Genomic DNA, 27920 nt, shown 5'->3' with positions numbered 1-27920 from the left:
GAAGGGCAGGTCAGCGGGCCGCAGCGTGCTGGGGTCGCACGTGGTGACACCGAGGGAGAGTGCTCCTGGCCGGGAACCACCTGAGCGCGTGACCTTGACGAAGATGGTCTCAGCCACGTGCACGGGCCGGCTGGTGAAGACGAGCGCGCGCTCATCACGCCCGTGCTCCAGGCGTGCCACCGTCTGCTCGTCCAGGATGCGGACGTGCGCGCCGGCGCGCAGCGCGTGGAAGCGCAGGTCGCCGTCGAGCTGAGCGGGCAGCGCGCGGCTGTGCTGTGAGTTGAGCGAGTTCTGCGGGATGGGGCAGCCGGCGGCTGGCGGAGCGTCCTCGCTGTCGCTATTGGCGCCCGGCACGTTGAGATCGCACAGGCTCACGGAGAGGCGCGCCTCTTCGGCCTCGCGCCGCAGCGAGGGCCGCCGCAGGGCGGTGAAGGAGCGCGGCCGCAGGCAGTCTGGGAGCACCAGCTCGCTGTCTGCGTCCAGGGAGGGAGAGACAGGAGACCGTCACTCTCCCGGTCCCCATCACTCGCCTGCACTCCTCCTCCCACTAGTCTTTAAAGCAAGCACCAGTAAGATGCACCCGGTCTCTAAGGGTATAGAAAATGCTAGCACATAACGTCATGCAAGACACTTACCTAACTATGTAAGCAAAAGATCAAGGCTGGCTCGGGAAGGACACCAAAACTAAGCACATCCTTACTTCTAAATGGTACGATTATAAAAGTCGGATTTTAAAAAGAAAAAATCTCACTTCTAGGGCTCTCCCTCTTTATCTCCAGCAGCCAGAACAGCACCCGGCCCTTAGAAGACAGCAGTATTTGCTGAATGCATGCTGACATCCTGCCCCTCTGGGAGTCAGAGGGAACCCTGCTCCCTAGACCGCCTCTCTGCACAAATTGTCTCATCTTATCCTAACAATTACCGTTTGAGGTTGTCGCCAAGAAAGGACCCTGAGGCTGAGAGAAAAGTGAATTTATCCAAGCTTTTGAAAGTGACAACTGGAACTCAAACCCTTTCTTCTTCTTTTTTTTTTGCTATTTCTTGGGCCGCTCCCGTGGCATATGGAGGTTCCCAGGCTAGGGGTTGAATCGGAGCTGTAGCCACCGGCCAGAGCCACAGCAACGCGGGATCCGAGCCGCGTCTGCAACCTACACAGCTCACAGCAACGCCGGATCGTTAACCCACTGAGCAAGGGCAGGGACCGAACCCGCAACCTCATGGTTCCTAGTCGGATTCGTTAACCACTGAGCCACGACGGGAACTCCCCTTTCTTCTTTTTAATCATACAAGTAACACAGATTTTATTGATATAAAAAGACAGTTCAGCAAGGAGAAAAAGTAATCTCTCAGCCTGCCATCTGAGAAAAATACTATTAATGTTTGGACATATGACCTTACAGCCTTTTTCAGTATTTTTTGGTTACTTCTTTTACTACAAAAATTGAATCATGCTATATAGATGCCAGTAGTTTTTAATTAACTTTTATGGGTAACAAATCCCTTTGAAAATGTGGTAACTTTTATCTATCTCCCCAGAAAAATGCACATTATCCCTAAGTTCTGCGGATAACTTGAGGTCATCAATGAATTGCATAAAGCCATCCATGGGCATGGACTCCAGGCTAAGAACCCTGCTATACAAATTCCCTTTTCAGGAGTTCCCATCGTGGTACAGTGGAAATGAATCCAACTAGGAACCATGAGGTTGCAGGTTCCATCTCTGGCCTCGCTCAGTGGGTTAAGGATCTGGCGTTGCCATGAGCTGTGGTGCAGGCTGGCAGCTGTAGCTCTGATTGGACCCCTAGCCTGGGAACTTCCATATGCTGGGGGTACGGCCCTAAAAAGCAAACAAGCAAATTCTCTTTTCATAACTAGCTTTTCCATTCACTATGTCCTAAGAACCTTTCTATACCAATAATCATGTTTCTAATACCATACTTTTTGACTGGTTTTGTCTGCTTTATGGAGTCCTATATAATTTATAATAAAAGTCATCAGGCGCAATGAATTACCCCATGCATTTCATCTTTAAAGCATCCCATGGAGATGTTCCCATTGTCCAGGTAAAAGCTCAGAGACGTTACATGACAGTAACCAAGCGGCAGATCCAGGATTGCAGCAAAATCTACCCAACTCCTGACACCACATTCTCCACTTTCAGGCCTTCCTTATTTATTAAACCCTTTCCATGGGAGTCCCCAGATTTGGCTAATGCCACTGCAGGCCACATCATGGGCCAATTCCTTCCCAGAAGCCTTTTATCTGAGCCTCCCCAAGGAAGAATCTGTGCCTTCTCTCGAAGAGAGAGTAAGGATGGCTGGAGTGCTTGGGGTGAGAGCAAAGCCAGGATCCAGCCCCAGCCGAATCTAGAGACGGCCCTCAAGCCTGTCCCTTTAAGGAACAGTATTGTTTGGGCCCCAGCAAGGAGAGGTGCTGGGCCCTCCCCCCAGGACTCTTGCTTCTCTAGAGAAGCCTCTTGGGGCCTGGCTGGTCAGGGTTTCCCAGCATCGCGTTTGGCAAGGAGGGAGCCGACTGGAAAATGTGATTATTCCAGGGAATTGACTCTGTGACAGCAGTAGTGCAGGGAGGCTAGGGGGCTGCAGAGAGGCAGAGGCGAGGAGGGCAAGACCCGAGAGACAGCACTGGGGGGCTGGGGAGGGCTGTGGGCTGGCCTGGACCCCACCCAGGGTGCAGCCTCTCTGCCCCCTCACCCCTCAACCATTCTGGGCACTGGCCCTTGAGGACTCCAGAGGCTTGGGGTACGGAGAGCCAAAGTGATGGGGAAGCAGGGTGAGGCAGAAACAAGAGGCTCTGGGATGGGGCCAAGACCTCGAGGAACAAGGCTGTCAGACCCACACATACCTGCAACCACACACACTCAGGACAGTCAGGCCAGGGCCTGAGGAGCTGGGCAGACCCTCAGAACTGATCCCTGGAGGAGGCTGGATAGGAGCTCTCCTGGCCTCTGCCCTTTCAGGAGTCCTCGGATACTGAATACGCCCACTACCCCCCACCTCACCGCCACCCCCCACAACCCGAGCCACTGTTGAGCCACTCCATCCTGAAGAAAGCATTTCCTTCTCTTAAATCGAAATCCACCTCCCTGTATTTAGACCCACTACCTCTGGGGCTGCCTCTCAGCCCCACACTGAGGACAACTCTCCCCGGGGGACACTCAGATTCCCCGCATACCCTGCCCACCTCTGAGACAACGAGCAGAACCAGACTCAGGATCCCAGATGCACCCTGACCAGCTCAAGGCACAAGTTTGGCCACCACACCTCCCCTGATCCATCCATTCTACCTCTAATAATGTAACCTAACAGTATTTCAGGGTTTTTTGTCACCAAAATCCCTATACTGGTAGGATAGGAGCGTAGTTAAGTACAAGGACATTGAAGTGAACAGCTTGGGTTCAAATCCTGGCTCTTCCATTTCCTAGTCGTGTGACCTTAGAAAAATAGCTCAACCCCTCTGGGCCTCTCCAGCCATGAAATCAGCATTATTTATTGGTATAAAATCTGGCTTCTAATACTCCCTTCAGAAGGGATGCTGTGACGATGAAGTGGAATAAGGCACCTAGGATTACTATGAGCCATTGTTATTGTTTCCATGCTACATGGCTCAGAAGAATATGCATGGGCTTTGAGGTGATACAGGCCTGGGTTTAAATGCCTGATCCAGCACTTGGCTGGTGGCCTGTGGGTAAACAACTTTCCGCCAGCCCCAGATCACTGCCCTGGGGAACAGGGGTAACACCTGCTTTGCAATGCTGTTGCAGGGATCAGAGGTAGAGTGGGAAGCCCCAGGCCCCTGGATACCTGATAACCTCAGTTATTAGCATTTGCTCAGGCTGAGTTTGCCAACCCAAGTCAGATCCACCTGCACACTCCAAGCAACTAACTTTTTGAACCTAAGACTTTCCATCAGTCATGGTGGGCACCCAGGACGGAATCACTGCATGACATCGCTGACTAAAGACCAGCCAGGAGAAGCTAGAAGCAGAGATTAGAGGGGGAAAAAAGAAGAGAAAGGAGGAGAAACAGTGGGAGAATAAAAGAGAGGAAAAGGAGTAGAAAAGTGACCCCTTTGGCCTTGCTTGAAATATCACAGGAATTGGGAGAGTAGGTACAGGAGATGCTGGGAAACAGCTAAAAACAGAATCCCTGGGGCCAGTGCCCAGCCCAAGTATGCCTTCTCAACCTATCCCCTCCCTGCCTCGGGGTCAGCAACAGCTGCCGACCGCCAGCAAGCTCCAAAATAACCATCCCATCCGTGTGCCCGGCTCTGCTGGGGTCCTGAAATAGATGAAACCCAAGATGAGGAACTGGTCAGAGCACCCTCTGCAGAGGGGACGGCCAAGGTCACAGCAGAGTAAGCCCACACCAAGTTGAAGGTCAGGGAAGGGTCCCGGCCCCCAAAGCCAAGGGAGAACCCCAAGGGCCCAGCGTCAGCCCAGGGTCACGCCCTATGGCTGATTGGGAGCTGCAAAGCCAGCTCCCCTCCTGCGTCCCCTCTTTTAGGAAAGAACTTGTCAGTTTTCAGCTCCTGACTAATCTGGCTCCTGGTGCTGGCTCGAAGCTCCCCTGGGCCAGGGCAGGAAGAGCCAGGCCCTGCAAAGGGCAGGGAGGCCTGGGCCAGAGTTTCCTCCCCTTGGGGTGGCACTCAGGTCACCCACTCATTGCCACTGTGTGCCCGCCCTGGGCCGGGGTTAAAGAAAAAGGGAGAGCCAGGACCTGGGCCCTGGAGAGCCAGCAGCCCTTGAGAGAATCAAAACTTCGAGGCATGAAAATATTTGAATACAATTTTGTGACAAAGTTCTTAGTGTCTCAGGTTAGACAGGACCTGAGAGGAGAATGAAGAAATCTATCGTTGCCAAATTCTCACCCAGCTTGGCTAGAAGGCCCCTGGGGACAAGCAGCTCACCACTTCCCAAAGCCACCTAGCCCCGACCTTGGAATAACCATGACTGTTAGAAACACTCTCTTTGCCTGGATCCACATGGCCTATATCCATTCCTGGGGTCCGATGCCTTCTCTTCCTTAGGATAAACATCCTTTTGAGGGTAACGCTCTCCAAATGAGGCAGAGAACTCCTGTTTCAGAATGAGTCAGAGACAGCATCTCAGAAGAAACAAGATTTGACCCAGGCCCTGAAGGACAAGACGGTTTGGATCAACAGACAGAAGCGAGAGGCACTCGGGCGGGAAAACTGCTTTAGCAAATGCTTGGGAAGAACCGTTTGAGGGAAGCCCCTGAGGAGGAAGGAATGGGGAGGAGGAGGCGCCAGGCCAAGGGTGCGGGGACCAGCTCCTGCCCAGAGACCCCCCTCGCCTGTCCCCTCCCACCACCTTGTCAGCCACTGCTGGGCAACCAAGGCAGGGCCTGGGCACTGGAGCAGGGAGCCTGAGAGGCAGGCAAGAGGCCCCTTTGAAGCAGGCCTGCTATCAGCCTGAGTCTTGTTTGTTTAGATTCTCACATCCGCAGCACTGGATAATCTTTAACCACGGGGCAGCCTGCAGCCGCCAGCCCCCATTTGGAAGGCAAGCCAGCTCTTTTACTATGTCCCTAAACATCCTCCTGCTGGTCCCCAGCTGGCACAGGGAAGGGGAAGGAGCCAGGAGGGCAGCTTGAACGGGAGAGGGGTTTCTCCCCCCTTCTGGTCAGTGCCCTGAAACCCATACCACCTCCACCCTCTCCATATAAACCCAACCGCTGGAAAGCTAAGACACTTGCTGAGGCTCACAGGACGAAGGACAGAATGTCTCAGAATCACTCAGAGTCACAGACTCTTCGATTTTTAGATCCTGCAAGCCATAGGATCTGAGAGGTACAGATACTCAGAATCATCTGGTCTGGTGGTTCCCAAACTTTTTTTTAAAGCAATGGAATCCTCTTGCTCCAGCAGAACCTGAAAGCTCTGGTTGACATCTAAGAGGTGGCCACAGGGCCCTGCCACTTGGTCACCCCGGAGATGCCTCTGTGAAACCCCAGTGCTCCAAGGAACCAGCTGGAAAACCAGAGATGTGGTTTTAGATCACATGGCTTGACTCTCATTCAGAGACAAGGACTTGGTTTTAAGGCTCCCTCTCCCGATGAGAGAACTGGCCAGGGACTGTCTATTTTGGTGATGTTTTAAAATTAGATATTCCTTTTTAACCTAAAAACAACAGCCCTTCCCATTTGTGCAAACATTTTTGTAGAACCTCGAGCCTCACAGTTTTTCTGTGAGGGAAACGGCTCATGCATAATTATGTCCAAAAACAGATGAGGTGGTAGAGGCACAGAAAAGCTAAGAACTGCCCAGAGCTAGTGAGTGGCCGAGTTGAGGCTTGATTCACTCAGGGCTTATGCTTCTGCAATGAAGGCTCTGTCCCCAACACCGCAAGGCCCCAGCTCTTCCCCTCCACACACCCCACCCTGGGTCCTACCCAGGGTCTCGCTAAGGTCCCCAAAACTCTGTCTTGGGCCAAAGAGATACTAGATGGAAACACCTAAAACTGCCATTTTTGGACATTCCAATATTGGCAATTACACATGGTTGCACTTCATATATGTATTCATTCTGGTAGAAAATTAGAGTGTGCTGGGAATAGCAGAACCTAACAAAGCTCTCAAAAGCCTCTGGGGAACTACAAGCCAAGCAGAGCCACCCTCACCACTGATATAGGATGCTGGGCACCCACTGCCCCACTTCGACCCTCGACCCTTCGACCTCCACATATGCGGCCGGCCCCTGATGCCTTGAACTCTCGTCATCTCTATTTTGGAAAACACAGGAGGGCCAAAGTCCCCACCCTTGGGGGGTATCTAGACTTAAGGGGGAAACCAGATAGACTCGTATTTAGAGAAGCTGGGAAGCCCACGCTCCTAGGCTCAAGCCCCAGCTCCGCCAAGCTGTGGGGCTGTGGGCAAGTTATCAGACCTCTCTGAGCCTCTCTTTCCTTACCTGCAAAATGAGTACAAGAGTAACTTTTAAAATAAATAGGCTGAAGTTCCCGTCGTGGCGCAGTGGTTAACGAATCCGACTAGGAACCATGAGGTTGCGGGTTCGGTCCCTGCCCTTGCTCAGTGGGTTAACGATCCGGCCTTGCTGTGAGCTGTGGTGTAGGTTGCAGACGCGGCTCAGATCCCGTGTTGCTGTGGCTCTGGCGTAGGCCAGCGGCTACAGCTCCAATTAGACCCCTAGCCTGGGAACCTCCATATGCCGCAGGAGCGGCCCAAAGAAACAGCAAAAAGACAAAAATAAATAAATAAATAAATAAAATAGGCAAAGAGGATTTCTGCTGCCTTCTTCAAAAGCAGGACACTACATGATGCAGAACTGCCAATACACGCTTAGACCTCCATGCACTTCAGGTGGTCAGGAAGGGTCCATGAAGGACAGAGGCGGTCAGGGAAGGCTCCCTGGTGGAGGGGAGGGTTTGGTATTGGGCCATGATATAATTGACAAAATTTGGGGTTAGCAGAAAAGGAGTGCTTGGAAGAGTCTCTGAAGCAGAAGGAACAGCAAGATTTTTATTTTTATTTTTTTAACTAAGAAGAAATGAAAACTATCAATGAGGAAGAAATCAGCATCCTCAGCTCTTTCTCCATCCCAAGGGCTTGGCTCAGGCTCCTTAAGCTAATATTTGCCTCTCAGCCCCTGGCAGCCACAGATGAAGGTAAATATTGGTTTAGCCTGGGAAGCGGAAGAAGCCCCAGATGGCAGTGTGGTCCTCAGCCGGCTGGGATGCCTCACACTCTGCACCATGAGCTGAGGCGCATCCTGGATGGGGACCTGACCCCGGGCCTTATCTACGGAGTGATGGGCAGCCAGGCTGGCCTGCCACTCCGGAAACTGGTGCAGCAGCAGCCTGGCCCTCAGAAAGCTACCCTGACAGTCCCTTGGTGGGCAATGAGGTGGGATGACACCCTGAGTCCTTGAGAGCCCCCACCTAACACCCTCCTAACGCCCTTCTGGGCTCAGCCACAAACATTCTGATGTGGTAATAAGTCTTCTCACTGGAGATCTGACTTCCAGGCCCAGACAGGCTTCTGACTAGTTGGGAGAATTTGGGCAGGTCCCTCCCCATCTCTGGGCCACATTTCCTCTTATTTAAAAACTCAACTGCAAGAAGCTGCCAGAAACCTTCTACTCTTTCTGGTCTCTCCCCTGTGGTGTGTGCACATACACACTGGTGCATAGCTGCTCTCCACAAGCCATTCCCTACCTTCCTGCTTCACCTCCTCCCCTGAAGGATCTGCTCCCCAACTCACCGCCCATTCCCCACCTCTCTCGGTGCACACCGCTCTTATCTGGCCTAAACTGCTCTTCCTTAACCAGTCCATTCACTTCACCTGCCTTGGTTCCTGATTTGAAACTCCCCTCCTACAGGAAGTCCTCCTGAATTGCTCCCGGGCTGCACGCCCACAGTTTTATTCTACAGCCAGTTTTTTGCAGAATTGGATTTAGGTCACCTCAGAGCAGCCATATGGTATGCACCCGATGTAAACACTTTTCAATGAAAGGGGCTGGGGTTTTTTCGTTGTTGTTGTTGTTTTTTTTTTTTTTTTGCTTTTTAGGGCTGAACCCATGGCATATGGAGGTTCCCAGGCTACGGGTCCAGTCAGAGCTACAGCTGCTGGCTTTACGACACAGCCATAGCAATGCCAGATCTGAGCCTCATCTGCGACCTACACAATGGCTCACGGCAACACTGGATCCTTAACCCACTGAGCGAGGCCAGGGATGGAACCCACAACCTCATGGTTCCCAGTAGGACTCATTAACCACTGAGCCATGATGGGAACTCCTGGATTTTTAATTTAAGGGTCTCCCCATGACCCCTGTGTAGCGCTTAGCTGTGGTGGGTACTGGGGGTGCTCCGAGCACCCTGTAAGTGGAATCCTGGCCCGCTAGCTTTCAGCCAGGACCCACAGCTACTCTCCCTGAGCCAGTATTTCTGAGAGGAGCAGGGAGACCTTGAAAACTAGGATAGGAACTTATCTCTCCAAGTATTAATTACTCCATAAAACTTCTATTTACTTAGTTGCTGGCAGGTCCTTCTTCCTGGAGGTAGGAAGCTGTTTTTCTTAGAGATGCCAGCCCAGGCTTGGGCCAGGATGCCTGGAGGGAAGAGGATGATCTGCTGTCAACTCCAGCATAACTGGGGAAGGCCCAAAGCAGGTCTGCTGGGGCCGTGGGGTGGGCACTGGCGGGCCTAGGTGATGGTCAGGGCCGTGGGGGGTGGATGGGGCCCCGACCTGGAGGTGTCGATCCGAGAGAGACACTAGCCCTTGCCTCCACTCTGTCTAGGAAGAGGGCCAATCTGTCCATGGCCTGACCTGCAGACCTACTATGTGCCAGGGATGCCAGGCTGTCTCTGGTCTGAGAAGCTGATACTGGCCAGGTGGGGTTTGGAGGGCTGTGGCCACAGGTTCCAGACAGAAGCATGAAGGGAAGGGGGCAGGCCTGGTAGGAAGTCTCTAAAGATGAGACACCGGTTTGGGGGACAATCACTCCAGGAAAGACAGGCCCATCCTCAGAGCCACCAAGACAGACAGCAACTACTTCAGAGGAGAAACACAAAGGCAGCAGCTAAGGGGGGAGACCCGGGAGTGCAGAGGAGCTGTTGGGATCTGGGTGGAGGGAGAGAGGCCCAGACGAGCTCATGCAGTGATGTGGTGGGCAGGAGAGGGGGGAGATGGGCAGGGGGGACGACAGCGACGAGGACGGGGAGGGAGACGGACCCTGAGGCCACACGGGGCAGTGGGCATGTCCCGGGGGTGGGGGCATAGAGCAGCCCGCCCACCCCCAAAGAGGTCTTTTTTTTTTTTTTTTTTTGCTTTTTAGGGCTGCACCTGCGGCACATGGAAGTTTCCAGGCTAGGGGTCAAATCGGAGCTACAGCTGCTACACCACAGCCACAGCAACACAGGATCCAAGCCACATCTGTGACCTACACCACAGCTCACAACAATGCCGGATCCTTTACCCACTGAGCGAGCTCAGGGATCGAACGTGCAACCACATGGATCCTAGTCAGGTTCATTAACCACTGAGCCACGAAGGGAACTCCTCCAAAGATATCTTGAGTGAATCTTTTTTTTTTTTTTTAAATCAGAAAGAACAAAATGAGGAGATATTTTAATCTGCAAATTCACTTTAGGGGCCATAATCTGTGTTTGAAAGTGTCCAGGGATTACGGTGGTTTGTGGCTGTGATCAGAATCAGCTGGGGCCTCGGCCTTACCGGGTGTACAGAGAGCAGCCTGACAGGAAATCCAAAGGCAAGTGAAAATGCTGCGTGAAAACCCATTTATAGTCAAAGGGGGAAGGAGGCCGGCCGCCTGGGCTCTGCCCCAGGATGGGGCCCTTCAAGGTTATTCTCCAGGCCCCTCGTTCGGCCGCTGAGATTTGGAAGCCCCATCTCAGCTGGCATGTCCCCTTCATCCTCCTGCTGAGCCTCCTGGAATTTGTAGACCCAGCCTAAGCCTCCTCTGCCAAGAAGCCTTCCTGGATTCCATCTTCCCTCACTGACCTCAGCCGCCTCTGACTTTCCTGTTTAAACCCGCTGAGGCACGGGTAATATGAAAGATAAGGGTTTTGGCATCAGAACACCCAGTTCGAGTCCCATCTCTGCCACATTCCTACACAAGCCGGGCCTACATAAGCCTCAATTTTCTCCCTGCCAAATGGAGATTAAAAAAACAAAACAAAACAAACAAAAAAAAAACACTCCCTCCAGGGCTGGCTGCTGAGAGGTTGAGAGATAACTGGATGGAACCCATCTCGGCAGATGGACGGGATCCGATGACCACAGCGTTCGGCGATTTACTGTCCTCTCGGGTCATGCCCCGATTGTCTCAGGAATGTTTGGTTTGTCTCCCTGATTCCTATCGAGCCTGGGGCTCTGTGAGCAGGGCTGGGTCTACCTCAGCACCCCGACCCTTTCCTTCATCTAACAAGCTACCTGTCCATCCCATCATACTCCCCTATCCACCCTATAAATACTCAGCATCTTTCACACGCCAGGCACAGATTCCTCTCCAGAGAGGAACCTGGCCAGATAAGACATGGATCCCTCCCTCATGCAGAAAGGCTTCTGACGATTACTCATGTCTTTGTTTTTACATTCAGTGTCTTTTTTTTTTTTTTAACTCTCTTTTTTCTCAAATAAAAGTGTTTTGAAAAGAAGAGCTTCACTGTTTCTAGGCTCTGACGTCAGAAAGGACAAAAAGAAAAAAACATTTTTCCACCACCTCCATGGCAGTTTTGTTTTTTTGTTTGTTTGTTTGTTTGTTTGTTTGTTTGGCGAGGAGGCAGGGAAGGGAACTAGGAAGAGCAAGTGTTGACTCAGCATCAACGTGGTACCCAGGACTCAGCTGGGCACTTTACTCACAGCCTCTTCGGCTGAATTTCATCTTCCTACCAACCCATTTCACAGAAGGGAAAGCTGAGGTTCATCCAGGCTCCTCCTGTACACACAGCCTATTTGCCCATGGGCAGATGTGTACCCAGGCTATGCTCCTACAGACACACGTGCACACACTTGCCTGCACACACTCAAGCATAGCAAGGTGGGATTCCTGGACTAGGAATCAGGTGGCCTGGATTCTGGTCTCATCTCAGCCATCAACTCACTGTGGGACCCAAGGAAGTCTGAGACGCTGAGGACCCTGCCATCCATGGCATTTAGGGTCTGTGTGTGCCTTTGCCAGGGAGCCTGATACTTTCATAGCTCCAGAATGCCTTCTAATGCCTCCCACAGAATATCTGCCCTCTCACTGCCCTGAAGCGGCCTTACTCATGCTGGCAGTCCTGGGAGCAGCCAGAAGCGTCTTACCCCATCCAGAGCCTCCTGCTCTCCTCTCTCACCCACGTCCTTGCAAAAAGCACTAGGGTGGGGTTGGACTTCCAGGAAGGCTGCAGAGCCCAGGATCCAGGACTGACTTGGGACCAAGTTCTGGCTCTACCATTCACCTGTGGTGCCTCCCGGGGCCAATGACAACCTCTCTGAGCTTGAGCCTCACCTCCATGGACCCAGTGATGGAGTCTGTCTCCTGGGGCTGCTACAAGAACGGCAAGAACAAAGTGCCTGGCACGCAGGAAGGGCTCTATAAGATATGGTTATGATGATGAATATTAATCTCTTCCTGAGGGGGGAGGGTCTTCCAGGCTGCCATATGTGACAACGAAGGTCATACACTGCTCAAAGTTGCAACCTGAAGGGCCACGGAGAACAGAACTCTTGCCAGGCTGCACATGCCGCACCGGTGTGCCGGGAGGAAGGGGACACTCTGCCGTTCACATGAAGGTCTCCAGATCTGTCCCTGTGCCTGCTCGGCCCCGGAGCTCCTACCATGGGGGCAGCATCCCCCTGCCTGATGGAACCAAGCCACATCAGACCACAGCACCTAGAGATATGCCCTGCACATAAGGGCCGGGGGCGGCGGGGGGTGGGTGAGGCACTCACCAAGCAGCTGGACACCCCGCGTGAGGCCGTAGACGTCCACCAAGGCCCAGAGCGGGTCGGCCGTGCGGACCCCATTGAAGAAGAGCATGGCAGCCGAGTCATTGATGCGGTAAAAGACACGGCCCTTCTTGTCCACCCAGAAGGCGATGATGTTGCCCTCGTTGGCAAACTCCTCGGGCAGCGCCTTGGCCCAGAAGCCGCTCTGGGACACCAGGTCGGGGCAGGCGTACTTGGGCAGCGAGTCAGGGTGGATGCGGGATGGATCCTTGCTGGTGAAGCCCAGCCTCAGCGCCCCGCTCCAGCAGCACTGCTTCTTGGTGATCTGGAAGCAGGGGGTTGGCCTCAGACAGCCCCCAGCCCAGTGCAGCCTCTCCCCCACCATCACAGCACCCAGGGGAAGGGACTGTGCCTGTCTCGGCTCCCCACCCCAACCAGACTCCCGTGGGAGTCACACCGCCCAGCTCACCGGTCATTCGGGCTCCATTCCCTCTCCCAGGAGCCTCCCACGGGTCAAGTGAGAGTCAGGGGTCCCACTGCCACTCTCCTCTCCTGTTCCTTCTCTGTCAAGCAGGGAAGGCTGGGAAAGGAGGAGGGAGCAGGGAGGAGGAAGAGAAGGGATGAGGAAGAGCGGAAGCAGCCAGTAAGAGGAAAGGGCATAGTAATGACCATGAGAAGAAGGTAGTGACTGGGACGGGGGGGATAGGGGGGTGCCCCAGGGGACACAGTGACAGGAGAAGGGAGGGAGGCCCCACCTTCAGCCTGACTTGCTCATAGATGAGGACTGGGCGGTTACTGAAGGTGATGGCATTGCAGAAGCTGGCCTGCCTCTTGACGGCCTTGTGGCTGAGGTCCATGAGGATCTGGGAGCCCTTGGTGTGTGGGTGGAAGAGCAGCGGCGTGGCCGGGAGCCCCCCGCCGGGCAGCACTGGTGGGCAGTGCTTTTGCTTGTGGTGGCATCGGTGAGAGGTGACAGGGAAGGGGCCCCCAGTGGAGTCTGCAAAGAAACAAGTCACAGTGTCAGAGAATTTGACAGTCCAATAGCTGGACCAGGTGCCCCTAGGGAAAGGCAGAGGGCTGGGGCTTAAGCAGAAGTCATCCACTGCCCAGGATTTCCACCATCATTGCCCTTCCACCCCTGCCACTTTTGCCACCATCCTTCTCCTGCTACCATCTACTGCCATTTCTCACTTCCCATCTACTGCCATTTCCTATCCACCACTATCTGCCTCCATCCTTCACCCATCACCTCCTACCACCCACCACCTACCCCACCCTTCACCCATCATCACTACCACCATCTACCCCCATCCTTCACCCATCACCTCCTACCACCACCACCTACCCTACCCTTCACCCATTATCACCACCACCATCTACCCCCATCCTTCACCCATCACCTCCCACCATCATCTACCCTACCCCTGACCCATCATCACCACCACCATCTACCCCATCCTTCACTTATCACCTCCTACCACCACCATCTACCCCATCCTTCACTTATCACCTCCTACCACCACCATCTACCCCCACCCTTCACCCATCATCTCCCACCACCACCTACCCCACCCCTCACCCATCATCACCACCACCATCTACCCCATCCTTCACCCACCACCACCAACTACTATCAACTGCTCCTCACCATTATTTACACCATTTACTTTCCACCACCACTGTGATAAGACACCATTTATAACCAACATCCACCACCATTTGTTTTATTCAACAAATATTCATTATGTATCTGAATACTAAACCCTATCTTAGGCACTGAAGATAAGGCATGAAATATATATGGATCACATCCTCAAGAAGCCAACAGTCCAAGAAGGGAGATAAAACAAAGACAGAAATTGCAAGACAAATGGCAGATAGTGATAAGCTGCAGTGAACACATGACCATGGGGCTGTGATTGGAGACCAGGAAGCAGGGGCCAGGGGTGGAGGTGGGGGAGGGGGGGGGCAGGGGCGGTGGTCTCTGCAGCGTCAGCCCCAGGACCACTCTCTTCCCTCCTTCAGGGCCACCTCCCTCCTCCCCAGGCTGCCTTCCTGCCTTACACTGCCTGTGCCCACATCCTGGACACAGGCAGGATTCTTCGCCCAGGCTTCCTAGGAACTTAGATCTGCCTCAAAAACCCCTGCCCAGGCAGGTACAGTGCTTCCTTCCATAAAGAAGGCTTGGTGCAGAAAGAACTTTACATGCATGTGAGGTTGGCATCCAGCAGACAGGACAGAGAGAAGAAAGAACATGAGATGCAGTGCCAGGTGGCTTATGTCTGCCATGCCATGTGACCTTGAGGAAGCCACTTCCCCTCTCTAGCACAATAAGTGGCCCCACCCTGAGGCTCCAAGACATGTATCCACAGCACTGGCAGCATTAATGCATAGTCTTGGCAGCTGGGGGCTCATTTCTTCCCCAAGATCTGTGTCCCATCTGTCACAAAGACTAGCCTCTGCCCATCCTGTCATCTTGAGAAGAGACACAGTAGATGGGGAAGCTGGGGGTGGGGAAGCAGAAAGCCACAGAATGTGACAGAGGCCTTCCAAGATATTTCAAATTTTGGTCCCTCCAAGGCAGGAATTTAATAATACAGAAAGCTTGGTCAGCATGAGGCCTGCCCAGAGGCCTTCCCCTCCCTAAAGGGAGAGGAGGGGTTTCCAGGAAGGGGATGGAAGACAGAGAGGGAGGAGAGAAGGAGGGAGAGATCCCAGGACCCAGGAAAGCCCAGACTTTGGTCCAGACTGTGTTTGTACTGGTCTGTATCACTTTGCATCATTTTGCATTTTTGCTTCCTCCTTCCCAGAGGGCCCCAGGCACCAGCATCCACAATCCAGAGCCAATGAGACACCCTGAGCAACAGCTTCCTGGCCTCTCTGGAGTAGCTTCCTGCAGGCCAGGTCCACAAGGTGGGGCTCACCTTGCTCTCACTAAGGAATCAAGAATGGTGCTCCAGGGCTTTGAAGGCTGCCAAGCAGTGAAGGCTGGAATTGCTCAGAGGAGACCCAGACAGTCTGGGAAGGCCACCCAGAGAAGCTGAGTGACCCCTGAAGAGAATAGAGCAGAGGTCATTCCAAGGAAAGGGACAGCTGAGCAAAGGGTGGCATTGACTATAGGTACCCTGCCTAAATGAGGTACCCACAGGCTCAGGCCAATCTCAGACACAACTTGATCCTTGCTTTCAAAAAATACCACCAGTGAAAGGAAGACTATGGCCTGTTCAGGGCTGTATACAACACAGAAATGAAAATATAAAAGAAGTACCAGGAGTTCCTGCTGTGACACAGCGGGTTAAGGATCCGGCTTTGTTTCTGTGGAGACACGGGTTGGATCCCTGGCCCAGCACAGTGGGTTAAGGATTTGTCATTGCCACAGCTATGGTTTAGGTCACAGCTGCAGTTTAGATTCAATCCCTGGCCCAGGAATTTCCATGTATTGTGGGTATGGCCAAAAAAAAAAAAAAAAAGTACCTGCTAGATGAATGGATAATAATGTGGTATGACTATACAGCAGAATACTACTCGGCTATGAAAAAGTAATGAACTGCCGACAGGAGCAGCAGCATGGGGGAATTACAAACTAATTGCTCTGAGTGAAATAAGCCAGTTTTTAAAATGTAAACAATCCATGGAGCAACTGTGGGGCGTCCACACCTTTCAAAACCCTTTCTCTCCTTCCATCCTGCCCCACTGGTACCAAATCTATGAAACACAAACTAAGCTAAAGTGATAACAAGAAGACTGGTGGTTAGTATGTTGGGGAAGGATAGACGGGAACACTTGGAGTGACAAGCAATAGAAGTGTTCACACTCTTGACTGTGCTAATGGCTTCACGGATGTGTGCCTATGTCAAAACCTATCCAATCACGCACCTTAAACATCTGTGGTTTAGTGTGTATCAGTTATATTCCAATAAAGCAGTTTTTTAAACCTGCTGAGCCCAGCAGCCAAGGAGAGCCCCTCCTATGGGGCCCCCTGCTGCAGCCTCTGTTCAGAATCCATGGACCAACTATAAGGCTTCAACATCCTTCAAAACACTTCCTCTCCTTCCCACCTATCCCAGGTAGGGTCCTGGGACACTGGGTAAAGATCCAGGAAACCCTGGCTCGGGGCAAATATGATGGAGACCCCCAGGGACCAGAGACCCAGGCCCTGGGAGGGCCATTCCCCAGGCCCTGTCGTCTACAAGCAGGATGTTGGGTGGGTGAAGGCAGCACAGGCCCAGGCTCCCTGGATGATAGCAGAAGAGATGGAGAATGAGGATGAGGGAGACTTGGTCCCTAGGAACGAAGTGGGCACCCAGATGTGTGCCCTCAAAAAGGCACATTCACGGGCCTTTACACACATGTACCTGTGAGAACACGAGGGTAGCCCGGACCTTAGGAGGCATAGGAGAGAGAGGGACTTAACCCTGCCCTTATCCATCAGACCAGGAATCACACATGTACACACGCACTGTGCACACACATGTACTCATGTCCGCATGGATGTACAAGATGACCACACAGAGCACATATCTACTACACACGGGCCACATCCATCTAATGACAACGGCAGCCGTTCATCAGGTGCTAACACGTGCCAGGCTCTGAACTGAGAGGTTACATATACTTACTGGTTTCACCCTCACAGCAAACTGATGAGGCAGGAGAGACAGTATAAGTCATTTCACTGATGATGAATCAGCCTCAGAGAGACTGAGTACTTGCCCGTGGTCACCCAGCCAGCAGGATGGGGCTCTCAGAGCCAAATCCAGATCATCTAACTACAGGACCTGTCTTAGCCATTCAGCATTAACAGCCAAGAAAGCATGGGTTTGGTGGGCTGGATACATTTTTTTTAAAGGCATGTTCAAACTCCTAATTGGAGTTCCCCTTATGACTCAGCAGGTTAGACCTGACACCGTCTCCATGATAATGTGGGTTCAATCCCTGGCCTCATTCAGTGGTTAAGGATCTGGTGTTATCACAAGCTGTGGCATAGGTTGCAGATGTGGCTCAGATTTGGTGTGGCTATGGCTGTGGCGTAGGCCAGCAGCTGCAGCTCCAACTCAAGCCCTAGCCCAGAAACTTCTATATGCCGAAGATACGGCCCTAACAAGAAAAAAATTATGGTCATAACTGATAAAATATGAAAAAATATTCATCCGTGTCCCACTGAAAATTGTCTCATGTAGCACACAGGTGGATCCTAGCTTTCTGTTATGCGGTTTCCTCAACACACATGCACGCCCCTGGAACACAGAAATGCGAACCGTGCCTTCATCCGTTACCCATGGGAGGCAAAATGGCATGGCCAATGTGGAAAATGGCTTGGCAGTTTCTTATAAATTAAACACCCATCGTACAACCCAGCAATCCCACTCGTGGGCACCTACCCAAGAGAAAAAAAACACCTGCACAATGACCTGTACGCAAACATACAGCAGCGTTAGTCATAATAACCTCAAACTGGAAACGACTCAAAAGCCCTCCAGCTGGTGAGTGGATAAATAAAACACAGCATATCCATCCACACAATCAAGAGTACCCTGCAATCAAAACACACACAACTATGAAACAACAAGAAGGAACCTCAAAAGCAGGCTAAGCAAAAGAAGCCAAATTTGAAAGGCCACACATGGTCTGATTCCATGCGTATGGCATTACAGAAAAGGCAAAAGAGTAGACCTGGAGAGATCAGCGGGGATCAGAGTTTGGGGAAGAGGAAAGATGACTACATAGCAACACAAAGGAGGTTTTTATGGTAACAGCAATGTTCCATATCTTAATTATAGTGGTCACACAACTTTTACATTTGTCAAAACTCACCACGCTATGTACCTAAAAGGGTGAATTTTAGCGACAATAAAGGCTATCTTCATGAAAGGGAGGCTGGAATCTTTGACTATCACAGCCCCCGTCACCCCACCACAGGCAGTGCCTAGGATCTGGACCATCTGATAGAAGACCCCAAAGCCTGGTTCTGTGAAATGGGCACGTCATCCCCTGCCCTGTGGGAGTTTGAGGAGAGCACTTTGACAGCCACCAAGCACCTTCACGGATTCCTGGGCCTGTGAAGGCCCGTGCCAACCACTTCCTGCCCACTGAGCCACCTCTGCAGGAGCTGACTTGCTGAGCATCTCCTGCCCATGAACCACAGTCACCTGCTGCTTGGCAGGCCCCAGTTGAACCCTTGTCACTAACCCACCAGCCCCACCGTGCCCAGGCACCGGTGGAGTCTCTGAGCACCCTACACACAACTTGCCAGTCTCACTCAGAAGTAAGCATCCTTGGGCTCCATGCCCTCCTGCCTGCCCCACTGCCGCGGCCCTAGCCCAGGCCTCATCACTTCTTTGAACAAGAGCCAGGGCCTCCACATACAGCGCCTCCAGGGGGCGCCATTCTCATGGACTACAATAACAAGGAATCCAATGGGGCGGTCCTGACCAGGGCAACCACCACCTTGCCAATTCCTGTTGTCCCTGCTTCTGCTGTCTCCCTCCTCCATCTCAGCTGGCATTACGATCCCGGGGGAGCAAGGAGAGAAAGCAGAATGAGAATTAACCCTGAGTGCAGCTCTGATGCCAAGAGCCAGAGAGGCAGCTGGGGGCAGGGCCTCTTCCTATACCATCCAAAAGGGCCCCCTCCCCACACTCTGACATACACAGCGAACTCTTAAAATCCCCAGTCTATGGATGAGTGAGTTGCAATTCAGGTCCCTTAAAGAGAAAAAAAAGAAAATTTGTTTTTCTTTTCTTTGTTTGTGGGGTTTTTGGGGTTTTTTTGTTTGTTTGGTTTTTGTCTTTTTAGGGCCATACCCTGAGCCATATGGAGGTTCCCAGGCTAGAGGTCAAATTGGAGCCACAGCTGCTGGCCTATGCCGCAGCCACAGCAATGTGGGATCCAAGCCACGTCTGCAACGTACACCACAGCTCGTGGCAATGCCAGATCCTTAACCCATTGAGCAAGGCCAGGGATTGAACCCGCAAATCTCATGGTTCCTAGTTGGATTCGTTTCTGTTGCACCACGACGGGAACACCTAACCAATTTTCTTAAGGTCACACAGCAATTAAAGTGGCAGAGCTGGGGCCCGAACCTGGATCTTTCAATACCATGTCGAAGGTCCTTTACTTTACTCAGCACCTAACACTAGAGCTCATTTCCCCCAGGAGTCCAAGATGGCAGGCATGGTGGAGGAAGGCTTCACGGAGGAGGTGTTGGCCAGTCCCAGCCAGGGGAGCAGCCAAGCAAAGGGCCGAAAGATGCCGGGCCTGTGAGCTGCGCCAACTGCTCTCCCAAGGCCAATGGTCCTGGGTGGAGCCCCAATCTCTCCATCTGCTCGCAGCAGAGCTCCCCTGGAGGCCCTCCTTAGTGACAGCTTTACAAGCTTCTCAGGAGCCACAGCGGGAGCACCCCGTCAGGCGAGGCTGCTGCTGACACAATGGAAACTCCCCGCACCCTCCCTGGCCCATTCCTCCTGGGCATTTATGAGCTGCCAGACACAAGCCTGGCCAGCCCTCTGAGTGACCCTTGACCAGCTCTGGATCACATTCCTGCCCCTTGGTGGGGTCCCAGGCAGAGATGCCAAGAAACAGCGTAACATCTGGAGTGACCATCCACTGCCCCCACCCAACTCTGCCTGAGAACCATCCTGGCAGAGGCCTTGGTGCCCAGGCTGGGTTGAACTGGGCTGCCACGGAGAGACAGGGTGGAAGTGACACTACTGACAATAACCAACCTCTACATGGCTCACCAGGCAGTGTCTTCATTATGCCCCCAGTGACACAGGTCCTCAGAAATGAAGTGACTCATTAAGGTCACCCAGCCAGAGGAAAGAGCCCAAATCTGAACCCAGGCCTGCTGTCTCCGAACCCAAAGCTGAGATCTCATTTTTCTCATCTCTAAATTGGAGGCCATGACAGACCTTCATGATATTCTAGCAAGGATTAAAGAGATGCTGTATTTAACACTAACCCAGTAAGTAGTTGCTATAGTAATAATAATGGTTATTAATGATTCTATGACTGATGAACAGTTGTTAATAACAATTATATTACTGTTGCAATCGGCATCAATCTGATTCTCTCCTACACCTTGGCTCCAGCTATTTTCCAGCCCTGTGTATCTTCTCTCCCTGCCCCACCCTCGCCACTCCAAATCCTATCCATCTTCCAAGGCCCAGTTGGATCCCACCATCTTCAGCATCACCTTGATCTGAACCTGTGGACCTCAATACCCGTGCTGGCATGATCATCTGCATCTCCAGTGAAGGAAGCTTGTCTCACTTTCCAGACAGGACAGGGCAGACAGCACAAGCCCTGGAGGCAAGAACTCCTAAGTTCAAAATCCGGGCATGCCACAGACGTGCTGTGTGACTTTGGGCAAGTCGCTTCACCTCTCTGGACCTTAATTTCTTTCTTTATAAAACGGGGCCATCATAACTGCTCTCTCTCTCCAGGCCATTGCGAGAACCCAGTGAGTTCAGAGATATGAAAGAATTTTTCAAACTTTAACACCTGCTCCCAACATAAGGTCTTATCATTTCTTCTAAAAGCAAGCCATCACCACCACAGGAAATGATCGCTTCATTTCAGCCCAGGGGGAGGGCTTGTATTTTACCCCAGACACCTGAACCCTACATGGCCAGGGTGGTCCTGATTTGGACTAGTTTACCCAAATTCACTGAATGGGGCTCCCTCTGGGGAAAAGACTTGGGCGATATGGGAGAGTAGGTGGGGAGGGGTCTTGAGTGAGATGATGGTAAAACTGGGCAGATGTGCCCTTCTCTGGGTTCCTTCAAGGGGCCACCTCCCTTACCTGTCTCTTGCCTCGAGACCTGGCCCAAGCCCATTTCTCTGCTGGGAACCATTCCTTCCTGCCTCCTAACTATAAACCTGTGTTGTTGTTTTTTCTCATCCTTCAGACCTTGATTTTATTTTATTTATTTTTTATTTTTACGGCTGCACCTGCGGCATATGGAAGCTCCCAGGCTAGGGGTCAAATCAGAACTGCAGCTGCCGGGCTACACCACAGCAACACCGGATCCAAGCCTATGCTGCAACTTGAGGCAATGCTGATTCTTAACCCACTGAGTGAGGCCAGGGATCAAACCTGCATCCTCATGGACACTGTGTTGGGTCCTTAACCTGCTGAGCCACAATGGGAACTCCAGACCTGGAGTTCCAGACCTTGAGTTGGGAGCCCACTTTCTCCCAAGTCTCTCTGATCTCCAGACCAGGCCCAGGGACCCCAAGTGCCCCTAACAGTGCATCCATCACCCAAGCAGCCTTTCTCAACTCTGGATCCTCCACAGAATTAAGCTCCAATGCCTTGAGGTACCCACTGCATGCAATGCACTGACTTGTCTTCACACCCAAGAATGGTTCTGGGTACGTGCCATCCTTGGCAGAGGCAAGTAAAAAGTCACCTAGATCACTTCCTGTGTTCCACAGTGCAGCTTTCTGACTAGGGAAGCCTGCAGAGTTATCTGTGCATCTCCCTGATGGACTAGGAGCCTCCTGAGGGCAGAGATCATTGTCTTTTTCACTGCTGTTTTCCCAGTACCTAGCCCAGAGCATTCAGCAGGTGCTCAATAAAAGCCACTGAATGAACTGCCACTGTTCATTTCTTCAGCCCAAATGTCCAAGGAGCACCCACTTGGTGCCTTGTCCTTTTTGGAGCCCTATGGAGAAATTAGAGAAAGAGGGGACAGCTTCCTTAAATGCCCAGCACTGAGATCCCAGACTCCACAGCTAACCATGGCCCCACCTGCTCAAGAACCTTCAAGCACTCCCCACTTGCCTTCTTCTGTGTCAGGCACTGGCACTAGATGCCTCTCATGTGCCACCTCATCTCATTCTCCCAGCCCCTGCAAGTTAGTGTCTGTGGGAAGCAGCCTCTGCCATGGCCCCAGGGATCCCCCTCATCCACCGCTGGGCAGTCATGCTCTTCTGTAACCCTCTCCCCTTGTGTATGGAGTCCACCTAGCAACTAGCTTCTATCAAACTGAATACAGATGAACTAATGGATGGGCCTCCCAAGGCTGGGTTATGAAAAGCCTTCCGCCTGTGTCTTGCTTACTTTCTCTTGCCTCTCTGGGGCCCCTCCCTCTAGGGAAGCCAGCCCCATGGAGAAGCCCACGGAGGAGGGAGTGGGAACCACCACTCACCATGTACACTTGGATCCCCCTCCGGGCAAACCTTCAGATGAGCCTGCAGCCCCAGCCAATGACTGGATGGTACCCTCACAATAGACATTAAGCTGGAGGCAACTAGCTAAACTGTGTCAAGATTCCCGACCCAGAGTAAATGGGAGATAATTACACGGTTGGTTATTTGTTGTTTTAAGCTACTACCTTTTGGGATAATTAGTTATGTAGCAATAGAGTACCCCTTAGTTCCATTTTCTGGATAAGGAAACAGAGGCTCTGAGTGGTAATAACTTACCCAGGGGCACACAGCTAGTAAGAGGTGGAGCTGGGCTCTGAACTCACATCTGTTCATCCTCTGTGAGCCCCAGCTAGCCAGCTAGCAGGCCAGGTCCCCTCTAGCTGGGGACCTACACGAACCGTCCATTCTGCCCTGATCAGCTGCTGCATGACCTCTGCGGCCCCCATGCATATGCATGTGGTTTAGGGTTAGGGGCTGTGTCAGCACTTGATCATCTGCCCCAGAGCACCTGACTATGCCAGCGGCAGGTCCTGCTGCTCCCTGGAAGGCCAACTAAAGCTGCAATGACAAGGTAGGTAAAGGAGAGTAGCAGGGAATGGCACCTTCAGAGCCAGGTTCCTCTCCACACAGAGCCTCCTGCTCTCGTTTGCTCTGACATCCCAGTCTCTGTAGGCATCTGCGTGCGCATCTCCAGCAGCCAGATGTGCGTACAGACGTATGTGTCTCCCACTCTCCTCACTGCATGGAGAAAACCAGCCCTTCTCCCCCTCCCCACCCCAGATTTCAGAAGGGGATTCCAGATGGCAACTATTCCGAGTTCAGCTCCCTGTCGCTGTCTTCCCGGCACTTCCCCAAAGCCCCCAAGCCAGACCTGAGAGAATGAGGAGGAGCACAGCTCAGTCACAGAAATTCACACAACACACACAGACCATCAGCCCCCGTTGCCCCCCCAACACAAGCATACACTCACTCTCGTGTGCACAAGTGTGCATCCACGCATAGACAGTGAGGGTGCCTAGTGGCAGACACAGCGCCCAGGGAATCCTCTGTCCCGGGGGTCTGCCGGGGCTGGAGGCGGCGGATGCAATCTTGGTCCTTGGAGGCAGCCAGGTGCATATACGTGTGTACTCTGAAGAACACTCGGGGGCCCAGAAAGCCTTCACTTGCAGAGCGCTTACTGCGCACCAGCTGTCTGCCCTTTATGCCTATCACTCACTTCCTCTCTCTGCAACCCTTCAGGGTAAACCTTACCACCCACAACTTATAGAAGTGGACACCAAGACTCAGACAAATAAAGGCAGAGACCCATAGTCACACAGCCAGTCCAATCGGAACAGGACTCAAACTCTCACCAAGAACACCTGCCCACTCCCTCTCCACCCTTGGCTGGCCTGTTGCCCAGCTCAGGGCTCACGTCTTCCATCCTATGTGCCCCCCACCCGCCAGGCCACTTGCAGCTCTAGCTGCCACATGGTCCAGCAGCCCAGGGCCCATACCCCAGGCTCTTCCTTCTTACTCAGTGACCAGGCATCTGCGGGGTGCCCCTGTGCGCCAGACCGGGGCTGGGTGAAGGGAATACAGAAATGGATCAACCTGCCCCTCGCCCCAGAGCCCATGGGCATGAGTAGGATGTAAGTGTGTGTGTCCCATGTATTCACAGACACACCTGCCAGGCTCTGGGGAGCTCACCTTGGAACTAAGCCTCCAGAGCGGCTGCGCAAAGACAGGCGGTTCCTTCTGTGCTAATCCCGGATCTCCTAAGTCCGAGTGATGGTCTCTATCCTGCTGCCTGAGTAAGAATTAAGGAGCCCAAGGAGAAGCAGGGAGTTAGCTGCGGGAGGGGTAGTGTCTGTTCCCTCTGAGCCACTAGCTACATGACCTCAGTCAGGCATCTCCCTTTCTGAGCCACAGCATCCCTCCCTGTGAAAGGGACAGTGGGAGCCAATCTCTCAGGTCCCTACGCCCCAGCATCCAGGGTTTGCTGGTCCAGAGACGGACCTGGGGCTGCCATGCATATCTGGGGACATATGTACGTGTCATCTGCACAAAGCCCATCAGCAACAGGCCCATCCTTTGCCCTGGGGGGTGGGGGTGAGAGTGGTAAAGGAGGTGGGGAGAGGAGGTGGGGGGGGGAATGGGAAGGGAGGGAGCCTCCTGGCGTTGCACGGCACCCTCTGTGCTCTCTCCCACCCCCATCCTGCCCTCAAGACAGGGAGCAGCTCTGGAAATCTGCCTGATGAAAGAGATCAAGCATGTAACTGCCGAAACCATTTTCCAAATGAGAATTAATCTCTCCCAAGGGTCCCTTGCCAGGCTGGTCCCAGAGGAGCCTGACTCCTCACCACCAGCCCCAACGCAAGCACATGTAGACACACACACACCTACTGCAGAAACACCAACATCTACAGAATAACAGAGTCCACAAATGTAGCTGCTCATGCGTGGAAACGCAGACATGAAACACTCAGTCTCTATTGTGACACAGGCAGGTACACACTACCTGGTACATACACACAGGCCTAACATGGATACACGATCTGCAGACACCAGAAACAAACAGCCAGGCCATGTCCACAAACACGCAACTAGATAAATGCACACACAACCCCCCACCGCTCACTGTAACCCAGCAAATCAAACTCTTCAGCTTGAACCAAACCGAACCCCAATCAGGAACTAGGTAACTAGGTAACTTAGGAGTGAGGCTGGGGGGCTGAGAGCATCCCTGGGAAGGAGCAACCCCCCTGCATCTCCCACTTCCCCCAACTCACCTCCCAGAAGGGGGTGAAGCCAGAGCCACAGGGGCAGCCAGTGCACAGGGGTGGGGATGTGTAGGTACAGTTACAGGTGAGAACAGGTGAGCACATGCATGCAGGGGTCCTGGCTAAGGACACAGGCAAACCCCCAACTCCTGTGGCCTATTCATGTTGATGCCAGGCTGAGGCAGGGGTCAGGGCCAGCTTAGCCGGCACCTAGCCCTACGAGGGTGGTCCTGGCAAGAGGGAGGAGGCCAAGGCCGGGGCTGGGGGGCATTTGACTGGCACTCACCCAGCAGCCCAGCTCCCATGGTAATCAGTGCACCGCAGGCTATCCTCCTGGCCCCAGTGGGAGGGGGAGGAAGAGGACCCTGGCCTCAGAATGCCTCTCCAAGCCCTTCTGGCTTCCCGCATGCTAGGTCCTTATTCACACTGTCCCCTGGAATCCTCCCAGTGCTCCTATGAGGCAGCTACTAGGATGAGCCCCACTGACAGATGAGAAAAGCAAGGCTCCAGGTGACACTGCCCTTGCTACGCGTCTACTCAGAGCATGAGCTCTTGACAGCCATATGCCATCTTGGGCAGTCTTGGGGTCCTCACCACCCCCTTAAGCCTGTGCTCCAGGGCAGCCAGAGGGTGGTCTGCTGCGTCCTGAGCCTGTGCTGAAGCCTCTCTGTCCTTCCCAGGCCACAGGCTTGCCCAAGTCTGACTCCAGTGGAAAATGCCAGTCGGTTCCAGCCCCTCTGCCAATAGGCCCCACTGCAGCTAATGAGTCCAGAGAGGAGCCCCCGCCCCTCAGACAGGCAGGGCCAGGCCCGGGTCAGCTCAGTCCGAGTCCCAGGCCAAGGCCCAGGCCACTGGCACTGCCTCTGGCCGCCTCCGGATTAAGTGTCTTCCAGGGCCTTCCATCTGTCACTTAGCCCTCTGGGCTCAGGACAAAATTCATTTCCTTTTAAGAGAGCCAAAGACTTGCTTTTCTCACATCTCCTTTCCTGCCTTTTTCTTTCTTTCTTTAATTAGAAATTACTCTCTCAAAGTCCAGAGCCTGGAAAAGGGAAGTTACCTGCTTGCCAGGCCCGGCCACAGCTTCCCACTGGCTCCTGCCACCACCCTCCTTCCTCGCGGGCCTCTCCCAGGTCTTCGGTGCCCACTGAACCCAGCAGGTGGAGGCTGCCCCACTTCCTACCCGCCCTGTCCGAGGGGGGAGGAGGCACACAGGGGAGTGTGGCAGGGACTCCCCAAGGTCAGCCCACACTGTTCTGGCGCCAGCCAGTCGGCACAGGAACCCCAACTCCTCGAGCCCAGAGATGACAAAACAAGTCCCTGGGAAAGCTTCCTCTTCTGGGTCTGGTACCACATCGGCCATGTTACTCTCAAGACCACAGCACAGGAGTCAGGCAGGTGAAGGGACAGGAGGGGCACACAGGAGCCACCCAGGGCTCCTCCCTCCCTTCCACCCCTTCACCCGCCTGCCTGTCCATCTGGGGTCTTTCTGACTATGGACGTGAACCCCAGGGGTCACAAGTTCATTGACCTCCCCAGCAGAGCACACGCTTTGACAGGTCAGGCAATGTGGGGTGTCACTTGCACCCCTGTGTGCTTAGGCACAAGCTGGCACAGGTACACACCCACAGATACCTCCAATGCACACTTGTAAGCACAGACACACACACATTCATGCACACACGCGTGTGCCCACACATCTCTCTATGGCTCCATTACAGAGCACAGCGCTGACCTCCATGGCCCACATCCCAGGACCCACAAACAGGGCCCCCCAGCTGTCTAGCTGTGGTTCTAAGTGAGGGGAGTATGGATGCCCAGGACCTCCCATCCTACCTGGGGGCCAGTCAGCACCCTGGGGAGGTAAGAGGACAAGGAGACTTTATGGGGAGACTCAGCTGTCTGACCTCCTGCCGGCTGCCAAGCAAAGACCCCTCTTCCTGTTTCTCCCAGCCTCCCCTGCCTTCCCCCCCACCCCAGTGCCTGTCACCCAAAGGCAGCCCTCTCACAGCCCGGAGCCCACCAAGGAGCGAAGAGGCAGGGGGATGGCCATGCCCTCAGTCCCAGTGCCCTTCGGCCCCAGCCTCCCCAGGTGGTCCCCAGGCTGGGGATGGGCAGAGCCTTGGGTATCAGCTGGCGCCTTACCGTGGAGGGTGCTCCGGGTGATCTGTCCCCCCATCGCGGGCAGCGGGTAGCACGGCCACCTCTGTTTGGCCGGCTGGCCTCGTCACCGAGCCGCCCTGGCGGCCAGCTCCCCTCCTCCCGCCCCCCCCTCCTCCTCCTCCGTGGCCAGCAGCAGCCGGCATGGCAGGGCCGAACCCGCCCCTCCCGCGCCCCACGCACTCCCTCCCGCACAGGGCGCCGCCGCCCGCGAGGCTGGCCACACACGCGCGCGCGCTCACACACACACACACACACACACACACACACACACACACACACACACACACACACACACACGCCCCTCTGGCCCCAGCTCAGGGCGGCGGCCTTCCAGCTCCCACCCACTCCGGAGCCTCCCCCACCCCCCTGCGCTGGTACAGGCAATGGGATC

At 53.6% G+C, this 27920-nt stretch overlaps 1 protein-coding gene across 1 annotated transcript in view; it reads right to left on the bottom strand.

Moving 5' to 3' along the window:
- NEURL1 (neuralized E3 ubiquitin protein ligase 1) overlaps positions 1–27662 on the bottom strand; it is a 34495-nt gene extending 6833 nt beyond the window's left edge. The window contains 4 exon segments of the mRNA XM_047761960.1: positions 3–473; positions 12456–12777; positions 13208–13449; positions 27512–27662. Of these exon segments, the coding sequence (XP_047617916.1) occupies positions 3–473; positions 12456–12777; positions 13208–13449; positions 27512–27545 (1069 nt within the window). The 5' untranslated portion in view covers positions 27546–27662.
- Between the last annotated feature and the right edge of the window lie 258 nt (positions 27663–27920).

The sequence above is a fragment of the Phacochoerus africanus genome, chromosome 15 (genome assembly GCF_016906955.1).
Source record: "Phacochoerus africanus isolate WHEZ1 chromosome 15, ROS_Pafr_v1, whole genome shotgun sequence".
Lineage (NCBI taxonomy): Eukaryota > Metazoa > Chordata > Mammalia > Artiodactyla > Suidae > Phacochoerus > Phacochoerus africanus.
The sequence above is the reverse complement of the archived record's forward strand: the minus strand, read 5'-3'. Positions and strand labels throughout refer to the sequence as shown.